The 12798-nt window shown below is 39.6% G+C and overlaps 1 protein-coding gene across 10 annotated transcripts in view; it reads left to right on the top strand.

Annotated features, from left to right (window-relative positions):
• Positions 1 to 12798, top strand: part of PPIP5K1 (diphosphoinositol pentakisphosphate kinase 1) — a 273000-nt gene that overhangs the window by 170140 nt on the left and 90062 nt on the right. For all 10 annotated transcript variants that reach the window (XM_073568589.1, XM_073568597.1, XM_073568596.1 and 7 more), the window contains one exon: positions 3917 to 4007. In XM_073568589.1, coding sequence (XP_073424690.1) covers positions 3917 to 4007 — 91 coding nt within the window. The remainder of the gene's footprint in view (positions 1 to 3916; positions 4008 to 12798) is intronic.

Here is a 12798-nt window from a genome sequence, read left to right as displayed (position 1 = left end):
ATCAGTCAACTCCTGGACAGTCTGTAGTGCAACTTGGCATTGGTTAATGGAACGAGGCATGATGTCCCAGATGTGCTCAATTGGATTCAGGTCTGGGGAGCGGGCAGGCCAGTCCATACCATCAATGCCTTCATCTTGTAGGAACTGCTGACATACTTCAGCCACATGAGGCCTAGCATTGCCATGCCTCAGAAGGAACCCAGGGCTCACTGCACCTGCATATGGCCTCACAATGGGTCTAAACATCTTATCCCGGCACCTCTGCTAGCACCTGGAGGAATGTGTGGCCCCCAAAAAAATGCCTCCAACACCATTACTGACCCACTGCCAAAACCGGTTATGCTGGAGAATGTTGCAGGCAGCGGAACATTCTGCATGACTTTTCCAGACTCTTGTCAGGTCTGTCAAATGTGTTCAATGTGAACCTGCTCTAATCCGTGAAGAGCACAGTGTGCCAGTGGCGAATCTGCCTATCTTGGTGTTTGGAACATGCCAATCGCCCTGCATGATGTTGGGCTATAAGCAAAACACCTACTTGTGAACATTGTTCCATCATACCACTCTCATGGAGTCTGTTTCTGACAGTTTGAGCTGACACATGCACATTTGTGGCCTGCTGGAGGTCATTTTGCAGGGCTCTGTCACTGGTCCTCCTATTCCCCCTTGCACAAAGGAGGAAGTAGCAGTCCTGCTGTTGAGTTGTTGCCCTCCTAGATCCTCGTCCACGCCTCCTGGTATCTGCTCCATGCTTTGTACACTGTGCTGACAGACACAGCCACACTTCTTGCCACAGCTCGCATTGATGTGCCATCCTGGATGAGCTGCACTACCTGAGCAACAACTGTGGGTTGTAGACACTGCCTCGTGCTACTGGACAGTACCTCTAGGGGTGACAGCAATGACAAAATGCAAAAGTGACCAAAACAACAGCCAAAAAGGATGAGAACAGAAAAATGGTCTGTGGCCACCACCTGCTTTTTTTTGGAGCAGTGTATATTCGCAAAAAGAGATAAGCAGCAAATGGCCTAAAATACCAAAGAAAAGAGTACTTTCCTCTCTGTATTACCCAACTATCTAACTCCAATGCTCCACTTCTTTCCCCATTGGTTTGTGTTTACAGGCAGCTAGTTGGTTTTTCTGCTTCTCACTTTTTCAGACTTTCGTGCTTTAAATACACGTTCAGATGAGGATATTATACAAGCAGATGCTGTCGGATCCACATACTCCCATTATTGCCAATGTGCCTGTGCACATGGCCGATTTTTCCACGCAGACCAATGGCCTGCATAGAAAAAAAAAGTTGCAGGAAGCACTACCTTGGACTAAATTTCGGACCAGACTAGTGCATGCACATAGCAGGCAGCTCCTGCAGTCATTCGCTATCAGAACCAGGACATGTAACCAGACATGTCAGCTATTTGAGAGCGTCATTGTCCGGAGTTTTACTTGTGACATCTGAACCCTGCTTAAAGGTCACGGTCTTGCAGCAATAATCTTGGTCAAAACCAGGTGTGGAATCTACCAAAATGGAAAAGTTTGTACTTCTTCCAAGTTTTGGCCCCACTGCCTGGTTTTGGCTTACAAATATTTATTTAGTGTGCAGACCAAAATATTCATGTGTGAAAGTGGCCTAAGGATATATCCTTAAAATTTTTCAGAATTGCATAATATGGGGTTAAAACAACTTTAGTTGCCAACATGCCACATATTGCTGGACCTGTATTAAGGCACTATTAATGTGATGTTTGATTCATCTGAGAAAAAAAATACATTACAAACCTGTAAAATATGTATGTACAGTTGAAACCAGAAGTTTACATTGTGATGCAACGGTAGCACATTATGCAGTGATGAGGCAGTGACCCAGCAAAGTCCAAAGCAAAAGTCTCTTTAATGTTCAATTTAAAGTAAACAACACTAATGACCAACTCACAGCACCACACAGTACACGATATCGGTGCTGAGATCTCATCTCCTCAGATCTTGGTGCCGAGATCTCCATCTGCGCATGCGCCTCCCCCGGCAGCCATTTTCCCGGAGTCCACCGCACAATAAACCATGTAAGTGCAGGGGCTCTGAGCTTTCACAAAATGTCGATAGAGCCCCTGCAGCGGCGCTCATCGGAACACCCCCTCATCCCAGCTTGCGGGCTGCAGCAATGCTCCACTGTTGCCTCCTCAGCAGCAACCCCGGGAGTCTGCTCCACCGCGGCCAGTAAGGTATATCCGCATTATAAGATGCACCCCCATTTTCCCAAAAAATTTTAGGGGGAAAAAGTGCATCTTATAGTCCACCTAAAAATACTGTAACTCTATATGTGGCAATATAGAATTAATCTTCAGCTCACCTGGTCCAGCCTGCCCAGTCCTCCTTTCCATGATCTCGGTGCACGGAATGAATCCATCCCCATCTGGGAGAAAATTCTTGGTGAAAAAAAAAAACTTTTGTAGTTCCAGCACACGATATAGGAAAATTAAAAAAAGCCTTTATTTAGTCCATCATTAAAAATTACAATACCAAATGTAATAAAAGCATGTGTAGGCTTACGCGTTTCGGATCATATTTGACCCTTAATCATAGCATGTAACGCTATATGTACATGGTCATATGGTGAAACCATGGATTACTCTGAAGGAAAATATAAATAAAGTAATATAAAGTGCATCGTGCAAGGTTTATGCAGTGTTCAAAATGGACCTACTAGAAAGGGACAATTCTATGTAAAAAGTTAATAAGGAGAGGTATACATATATATATACATCCTATATACCAGTGTTAGTGTCTGTGCTCAGCCCAGCTCTTTCCTGGATTTCACCTGTATTTGGAATGTTACCCTATATATATATATATATATATATATATATAGGGTAACATTCCAAATACAGGTGAAATCCAGGAAAGAGCTGGGCTGAGCACAGACACTAACACTGGTATATAGGATGACTCAACGTAGCTAAGCATAGGCAGACCGAGAGAACTAACCTGTTACAGACGTTGGAGAGGCAGACCCCAATGCATGTTTTGCAAAGTGCTTCTTCGGGGGGCGTGGTGTTTACAAGCCACAGCATGTCAATTATCAGCAGCGGAGACTCTGCACCCATAGCCATTCACTAGATGCTGTAAATCCGCATGGTTCAGTGAACATACGAGGATTTAATACCTGTGTGATTAGAGCAAAGCATTTTGGATGCAGCAAAAATATGTTGCGTCCAAAACCCTTCTGTATCCTGATTATGGGCACATAGCCTAAATATTCTATTACAGACATATAGCTTCATAGAATCTAGAATTATTTAATATTATTTTTTATGTTGCACTCCTTTCCTTTTTTTACTTTAATGCTTCGTTTTTATGTTTGACTTAAAATTTTATTTTCTGTTTGCTTACATTAGTTGACTTTATTTTTGGTAATAACACTACGGGTGCTCTAGTAGTATAGGTACCGCTCACCTGCAATACTGTACAGTCTATGGACAAATATGGCACCGCTTTTGGAGGAATCAGCAGATCCTTTTTACTAATCATGGAAAACCTATTTTAAGCTAATGTATTATGTCAAAAATTCGATGACTTTCCTGTATGTGAAGTGTACTAAGATGAAAGTAATCCTTGGTTGTTCTTTTCCTTTAAATGCTGAGACTCCAGACTCCATTGCCTTAGCATAACATCAGTCCTGCTGCGGTTTGACTCTTTTGTGTAGAGCCTGTTTGCCTGCTCATTCCTCTCATCCCTAATGCCATGGCTTATTATATGGACCTCTGTTTCCTTTCCTAATGTAAACTTCTGGAAACTTTGTTGTGTTAACTTGCTTGTTTTTTTGTCGTGTACACATTCCTGATAATGCTTTTGTATCTGAGAAACGAGTGTTGGTCTTTTTTGGTGTTGAAGCTTCACTGTCATTATCTCTGATCCACAGGTGCTTTCAGAGACTTCCTCAAAATCCGGTGGGTACCGCCTATTCACTTCCTATGCCAGGCAGCCATCGGACATGAAGCAAAGTGGTTTAGGTATGTTGGATTTCTTAGTCCGTTTTTTATGTTGTTGTTTTTTTTGTTTGCTTTGTTGTTTTTGTGGTTTTTATTGTCACAAATGGAAACATTTTGGAGAAAACATTTTATGTTTTGGATTTTAGATTTTTAAGGGGATTTTACCGTGATAATCAATCCATCGTAAGTAAATGAGTGGAAAAACAATTAACTTTTGAAATACAGTTAATTTCCAAAAAAAGCATAATTTTTCTATTTCAGCATGCCTGTGTAGCCTGATCACATATTTCATCCGCCGATAGGCTTCTCCTGCTGTAGCTGGTCAAACGCACTTGATAGCTGTAGTTGTGTGGTGACAGAAGAGCGAACATAACCCTGCACCAGCAAAGAGCTGCTGTCAGACCTGAGGCCGAGCAAGCCTAGAGTTTTACGCAGGTATTTACTTGGACTATGGCCGAGAGCGCGCAGTGAATATAATCCAGGAGTCACTGCACGTTCTCAGTAATAGGCCAGACATGCAGCTGAACAGAATTATGTTGTCTTCCTACTGCAAATAAACACTACTATTGGCACAAAATAATGTCACAAGCACTGATCAAAACGGTACATTGCTGTGTTCGGCCCCATTTCTGACAGCCTGGTATGAGAAATCCACTGTCTGCCTGTGCCAGTGTGTAGGGTTATTTGCTAGGTAAGCCTGAAATAGAAAAATGATGCATTTTTGGACATGAACTGGATTTGCAAAGTATATTGTTCTTCCAAGATCTTATATTTTTATCATGGTTAAACCCCTTTAAGTGCAAACACTGAAAATAAAAGTATGGTGCCACTATCTGTGGACAGTCTCTACTAATTTAGCTAATCTTACAAATAGTCTCATCACCTTTTTGAGTAGTTTTAGATCTGATAATATATTAACTCTTTTACTGCCAAGGACATAAGCAATAAACCAGGACTTTGAAAGCCACAGCTAGAATATTAAGGTAGAGTCCATAATCTTAGTTTCTGAAAGATACCAGACTCGCTGTTCACAATACTTGGGATAAAGCACTCGTTTGAGGTCATAAAGCATAAAAAGTTGAACTTGGTTCAGAATTTATGTAAGCTAGAGATACGAATGAAAAAGTTCAAAGTGAGATCAAGAACAAATATCCCATGTATAGCTGTCACGGTCATCACTCCCTCATTGACCCCAGTGGATGATACAAGACGTTACTTTTTATGTCACCCCTCCTACAAGTAACTAAAATCACTTGCTCTCTGTTACATTTGGGAGGGAGGAGTTTTATTTTTTTCTTGCGAGCAAGGAAAAGAAGCATATACTACATTATGGACAATTATGGAATTCATGAATCGAATATCTAAGGTCTACTGGATTCAAGATATGTATAAGTGGTGCTTGTTAACTTTGCTATTGTTGTACTTTCATTTTTAGTAGGTTTTGTGTATCCTGAGGGCCTGCATGGGTCTTATTCGGCCTCTTTCACACTTCAGTTTTTTGCATCAGTTCAAATCCGCCAAAAAGTCAGAGAAGCGGATCCGTTCTCAACTGATGTGAACGGATGGCACAGGATCCGTTTTCAGACGGATCCTGAAAATGAGGAAATAAAGGAACAGAGAGAGAGAGAGAGAGAGAGAGAGAGAATTTTTTTTTTTCTTGTTTTGTCCGGCACCCAGACAGAAATTCGGGTTAAATGAGTGTCTGGAGGATCCGCCAGAGAAAAAAACGTTGCAAGCTCCGAAATGTTTGAGGATGGTGACGGACAGCAACTTTTGGCGGATCCTCAAAAAAAAACGGATGCAACGGACAGCAATCCGCCATTAATGCAAGTCAATGGGGAAAAAACGGATCCTCAAAAGAAAATTGAGGATCCGTTTTTTTCAAAACCTGGCGGATTGTGACTGATTGTAAAAAACTGAAGTGTGAAAGAGGCCTTAATTGTCGGCTTTGATGAGAAATTGCATTAACTTTTTCACAATGTTGCAGGTGTGTGCTTTGAAAAAATGTATTGGAATTAGAATCAAATTATGACTTATTATTTTATAATTCAGGTTTTAATATTTTTTTTTTTCCGTTATATTGTTTGGTCTGCTGCAGCTTTGTGTTTTTATGTGTTGCTTTATAAGTGTTTGTCAAAACTGTGAAAATGTCCTGGAAGTGAAAGAACTTAAAGTGGTTGTCTGGTTCAGGAGATGAGAAACTTACCCATAGGTTATCTTTTCAGTTTACATCAGAGGTCTACTCGGTTCTATGGTCATAAGACTAGATTAATGCAATGTTCACACGTTGCGTTTTCTCTGCATTTTTTTTCCCTAAAGCAAAACTTGCTGTCTTGACAGTAGGAAACTTGCCTCAAAAAGCAGGTTTTGATAGTTTTGGTGGCGTTTTTTTCTTCTTTTTTTCAGGGTACATTTGTCTCTTGTGTATACTTATAAAGTTTAGTGCGTAAAAAAAAAAAATGATTCTAGTTCATTAGATTTTGGCACCAAAAATGCAGCAAAACCTGATACCAACGTTTATGCAGCATTTTTTGCACCACCCATTGCTTTCAATGGGTGAAAAAAAGCTGAAAGAAGTGAAATGCTGCATTAAGCAAAAACCAAGGTATTGGACAAAATACTGAGAACAAAAAAAACAATCTGTGTGCATGATATTTCTGAAATCTCATAGACTTTGCTGGTACTGTAAAACGCAGCTGAAAATTTGGATTAAAAAAACCCGCAATGTGTGAACATAGCCTAAGGCTACACTTTTTACATCTTCTGACCACATGGTGTACCCTACTTTTAGACGAGCCCTTCCCATAAAGTATTGCATTTGCTGAGTGTGTCCCTTCTAAACTGGCTTCCAACCTACTTCCATTAAACAACGGTGTGTGATCCCTCATCTTCTGACCATCAATTTACCTTTAATGATGGAAAGGTGAAAGGTTCACATACAGTATGGAGTATGGAGATTGCATTAGACTGAGCAAGGGTCTAGATAACATGCGTGGGAGGGAAGACATACCATGTAATCGGCTAACATCATGTCATGCCGATGCTGGAAGAGTTACAGAGCAGACCATCAAGGCAAAGTTGAAGAGACATTTATTTGTAAGTTGCTCTGATCCTGCCCATAAGAATATTTAATTCTTTCTTACAAGCACTTATAAGCACTTATATGGGCTAATAGTTAAATACTTTGCCAATGTCCATTGAGTTGTAGATTGTTTGCTGTTCTTAAAAATGTGTATTTCCATAATTTTGCAGAGCCACATATTCATGGCTTTTCTGAGGCTATGCTTTCTCTGTGATATTTATATCATCAGTCGGGGATGATGTTTTTTTATTACCACCTGAAGATGGAGATTAGCACATGTAGTTTATTGCACAGAGGCAAAATATATACAAGAGTCTTATGAAGAATTTAGTTAGAGCAATCTCATTGTCCTACGATTTAGCATCAAATCCTTCCAATGTTCTTTATCGGGAATTGGCAAAGTAGTGTAGGATAAGGAAAGGGTTCTTCAAACTGGGACTTCAGTAAGAAATTAATTTATAATGGTTTTGTTCGATACTCTGGTAAGTAATTTATTTTGGAATTTTTGGGGGACTTGAAGCTTTATATGTTATATATGGACATTATGTACAATAAAATATCATTTTTAATACCAAAATTCATTTTTTTTTTTAGCATTGCTCTGTTGCATTTGTGTATTGTATTTTTTACAAAAAATGAGAAAGAACTCTTGTTGTAAATGGACATTGAAACCGCGCAATAGAACATGAATCACTTGGGCTAAATACATCTCCCTTACCCTGCCAATGTAACGTGACAGATTTAGCACCCTCTGATTCCTGATTTCTGATAAGACTATTCTTTTCAAGATTAAACTGTGCATTTCAACCCAATGCGCTAAATATCCTAAAACATTCTTTGGAGTATTGTAAAGTATGATATCTTTTGTAAAGATATTTCTTCACTAATGAAGAAGAAGAAAACTAATTTATCTCATCATCTATTACAACTCCAGACAGATGAAAAACTGAGTATTATAAACAAGGCTTATTTTATAGATATCAAATTATAATGTCCATTATTGTTACAGAATTGTTATAGAACCATCATATTCATGGTAAGCAGTGAACAGGAAACTTTTTACAAAACTATAAGCTTTTTGAAGGGACTTTTCCAAAATTTAAAGTTATCCCCTATCTACACAATTTGAGATAACTTACTGATCACCGCCGAGATCCCTGCCATTTCTAGAATGTGCCTCTGGATCCCGTGAGCTGGACGCTGCAGAGCACCATCTTTAATGGAGTGGAGGTGCACATGCTTGACCTCTGCTCCGTTCATTATCTATGGACTACTTAAAAGAGCAGAACATTGTACTGTGCATTTTTCAGCAGTCCACATATATTGAGTGTAGTGGAGGCCAATCATCTCTCTTTTAGATAGTATATAATGTATGTGATTCACCCACTCCCCAATCAGACTACCACGTCTGATTTCACACCATCTACACTTCCCTGCCTGAAGACTTGGATGCTTTTCTTTCCTCTCTGATCTGTATACCCCTACCTTCCTACCACTGTCTTGAACCCAAGGATGAGGGGTAAATCTTACAGAACAGACGCAGCCGGAAGCAGTGTCGGCTCAGAAGTCAGAAACAGCAGGGCTAACTACTATAATAATGAGTTGCACAGGCTCTCCAGCAGGAAGTATTTAATAAAAAAAAATTAGAAAATTAATTCATGCAATTAAATAGTTCAATGGTGTGCATATTCAATAAACAATAAAAGAAAAAGAGAGAATGCTACTTGGAACAAAAAATATTCATTGTTGACATACATTAACAAACTTTTATTGAATTGCATAAGCAGCTTCTCTTTACAGATAGCCCATCTTAACTAGAGCAGGAAAACATATTGTGGGTTCCCTGTCATAAAATACCTTAATCTTAAATTTAACTAAGGAATCTCGATCTGATTAACGGGGCAGTCTGAAGCACAATTTTCATTCTAAATCCCTATCTATTTAATGTCAAAATCTATTTTTTTATGTTTTCATTAAAAAGTCACTATCCTTACATAACTACACTATCTAACTGCTTTTTTTTTTTTACTACTACTTCCATTTTGATGAAACTTTGTTTAAGAATCCTAGTACATGCTGGAATGCTCAAACGATGCATCATCAGGGGGCAGATGATGCGATCACTGCCATAGCCTCTGCCCCCTCCCTGAAACAATGCATCATCAGTGACCTTCGTTTCAGGGACTGAGCTAATCGTTGCTCAACTGAGCATGTCAGTTGTCCGTTCCAACGTGTGCTTAGTAAATTCTTGCCACTGTGCAATGTGCACTACAACAGTGCGCTCTTTCACCAGCTCTGATCAATGGTAATGAGATGGTAACAGAGCATACTGTTACTGAGCAGTACAAAAGGATTACCAGCATGCAGAGACCAGTGGATTCTTTGCTAGTGATGTCATTTGCAGGGACGGCACTGGTCTCTGTAAGCCAGGTATTCATCTTGCATCACATACTGACAGTACACTCTGTTGCCAGCTTATTACTGCTAATCACTGCTGGTGAGAAAGCGCACTGTCATAGTCTACATTGCATAGTGACAAGAATCTACTGTGCATACGTCGTAACTGATAACTGACACGTGCTCAGTAGAGCAGCAACTAGCTCAGCCCCTGAAATGAAGGTCATTGATGACGCTTCGTTTCAGGGAGGGGGCAGAGGCTGTGGCAGTGACCTCAGCTTCTGCCCACTGATGACAATTTGCTTCAGCATTCCAGCTTGCACTGGGATTTTCAAATGAAGTGTCATCAAAAAGGAAGTGGTAAAAAAAAATAATGTAGATAGGGACTTTTTAATGAAAGTATATTATAAGATGGATTATAACATTAAGTAGAGATTTAGAGCGTAAATTAATTTGTGTTTCTGACTATCCCCTTTTAAAATATGTGCACACGATGTCTTTTTCTGTCCGGTTGGCTTCGAAACCTGCCTGAAAAAGAGCCTAGAAAAAAACGCAAAAGAATGAACACATGCGTTTCTATGTAAAAATGACTTTCTCCACACATCAGTCTTCTGAGCTTTTTTTTTTTTTTTTTTTTAACTGCTTCAGGTTTACAAAGACACCAAACTGTTACAAAAAAAAAAAAAAGCAGACCATTTTATACGTTACAATACAAGGTATCCCATATAGCATATATCACAGAAGGCCAAAAACGACGAAAAAGTGCTTAGGAAATGACAAAACAAGAAAAGACACTAAAGTAAAAAAAAACCCTAGCGTTCCCTATAGAAAAACTCGATGAGCTCTCCTGTCTGGAAAATCCATAGTTTACACATATAATTAGGAGGAGCTGAAGTGAAAATTGCATTGCCCACTATTAAGCCCCCCATTTCTGTAGCAGAGATAACAAACAATCTTTATGTCCTGTTTGGGCTTGCTTGGTGTATATCATGTTCTGGTGGCCGTCTGTATGTTTTACCATGTAATTTGCTTTATACTTGTGTTTTGAGGCTGCTCCATTTACCATATTTATTTTATATAGATAGATTTAGAGATAAGTAGTAATTCATGTACATAATTGACTCCCTTACTTTTACCTTTATAATGTCATTGTTGGCTTTTTGTATGTGTGTTGTGCCTGGTATGGACAAGCAGTGATTTATTATTTAAGAATGTTACATGTCAATGATTCTGGACATTTTTATTTTGGATACATTATTTTTTTTTTCGTCTTCTCAATTTAAATGTTGCAATAAACCCTTTAAAGAGAGTCTGTCACCCCATAATGTTAATTAAACCACTTATACAGGTATGTAGGGGACTTAGTTCTCTAAAAATAATACTTATAGTATATATTTTAGTAGTTTAGCTGCCTTTAAAAGAAGCTCTTTATTTTGTATGCAAATGAGGGGGCTTCGTTGCATCCTTGGTGTGGACAAGGGCTTAGTGCACTTTACACCCCCTTAATTTGCACTCTGAGCACGTAGCCAAATCTTGATTGATAGTGCCCAGATGAGTGCTTCCTGAACCCACTCAGTGACTCTGTACACTGCAGCCATGCCTAGTTGCTTTTTTCCTTCCCTGGCTACTGTCTACAGTAAAGTATCAAATGGTGGCCTAAGACATGAGCCGGCAATAACACTATGTGAGCGCAGCTGCAGTGTCCATGTAGAACCGCTGATTGGGTTCAGTGATGTCAATCAAGACCTAGCGATCAGTAGCTCTGCACGTCCGCACAGTCACTGCAGCTGTGCTCACATAGTGTAATTGCAGGCTCTCTTCTCTGGCTCCTGTCTGCATCCGCTGCTCGGTACTGTACTGCTCATAGGAGCCAGGTATGAGAGGCTGCACTGACACTATGAGTGTGGCTGCAGTGTCCTTGTAGAGCCGCTGCTTGAGTGTTGTCAATCAAGATATGCATACTGAGATAGACATCTCAGTATGCAGATTCAGGGGATGTAACAGTGCGCTGAGCTGTTGGGTCAAACGAAGGGTGCAGCAAAGTCCCTGCATTTGCAAACAAAATAAATCATTTTTCTTGGCAACTAAAGTACTTAAATTAATAGTACAAGAATGATTTTTTTTTCTCTGAGGTAAAACATTTCTTAAAACCGGGCAGTAAAATGTTTTGCCTCACAGAAAGAATCCGCTGTGATCTCCTGCTGTCCTGTCTGTATACTCTTTTGCTTAAATAGTGAGCAAACGTCTAGTGTAATATAATCTTATCATCTGCATATGAAAATGAAAACCTGTACAAAGAAAAGTCTGGTTTTATTATAGAAACAGCACATCTGTCTGAAGACTGCTTCTGGTATTGCACGTCTGCCCTATATACTTAGAGGGATAAAAACTGCAATAAATGAGACCGCGCCGTCTGTGGAAACAAAGCCGACACTTTTTTAATTGTGGATCGACATCACTTAGGTGGAGATCGTGGCTTATGATTCCGCTAACAATTGCTCCAATGACTTTGATACATATGTGAAATTTAGGAAATAAAATAGTATTGACTTTTTTTTAAAGCAGTACGACCATCAACATTTTTATCCCCTTAATATATTGCAAAACTCATATTGTGTACTTACAAATTGCTCATTATGTCCTTCTGCCCAGCTAATTCTTCTCTTTTCTCTATGTAGAAGCAGGCAGTGTCTTTTCCCTGCATTTATCATCCCCCTCTTCAACTCCTGACCCAGGTGCTCCACTCTTCTCTCTTCCAAAATTGAAAAAGTGGCTTTTTCAATGTTAGAGTCGCACATCTATAATAGCCGCATAGCAGTTGCTCCTTACTGGTTGTAGTTCATAGAAAACAAAAAATGGCACAATAAGTTGTGTTTCTTCATGATTTATCAAAAAATCTTTCATCCAGTATGTACATACAAGTAATAGAAAAACTCTGCAGTGTATTCACCGCTGTGAACAAAGCATTCAGACTGCGGTACGGGCTTGAGCAAGCTTCAGACTTGCAGACAGATCCTGGGTGGGAGGGTGATCCCTGTGCGGACATGCACTTCCATAGGTCATGCAGGAGAGCATGGACACTGACCCACGATGAGAGAAGCACACCTGCAGTGACGTTTGGAGGGACCACCCCCTTTCTCAAGCCTGCAATCTTTCAACCCAGCACCAATCCTGACACCAGGTGCTAAAACATATAAAACCAATTTAGTACAAAACTGTTTGTTTACACCTATTAATATAGAGAACCATAGTAATGCATGTTTTCATAATTGCATTCAAAAATGTGTTAGAAATCCATCTCATGTAATATTTACAAAAATGCAGCGAACATGC

This window comes from Dendrobates tinctorius, unplaced genomic scaffold, assembly GCF_039654945.1.
Source record: "Dendrobates tinctorius isolate UK_male_01 unplaced genomic scaffold, ASM3965494v1 ptg000022l, whole genome shotgun sequence".
Lineage (NCBI taxonomy): Eukaryota > Metazoa > Chordata > Amphibia > Anura > Dendrobatidae > Dendrobates > Dendrobates tinctorius.
The sequence above is the reverse complement of the archived record's forward strand: the minus strand, read 5'-3'. Positions and strand labels throughout refer to the sequence as shown.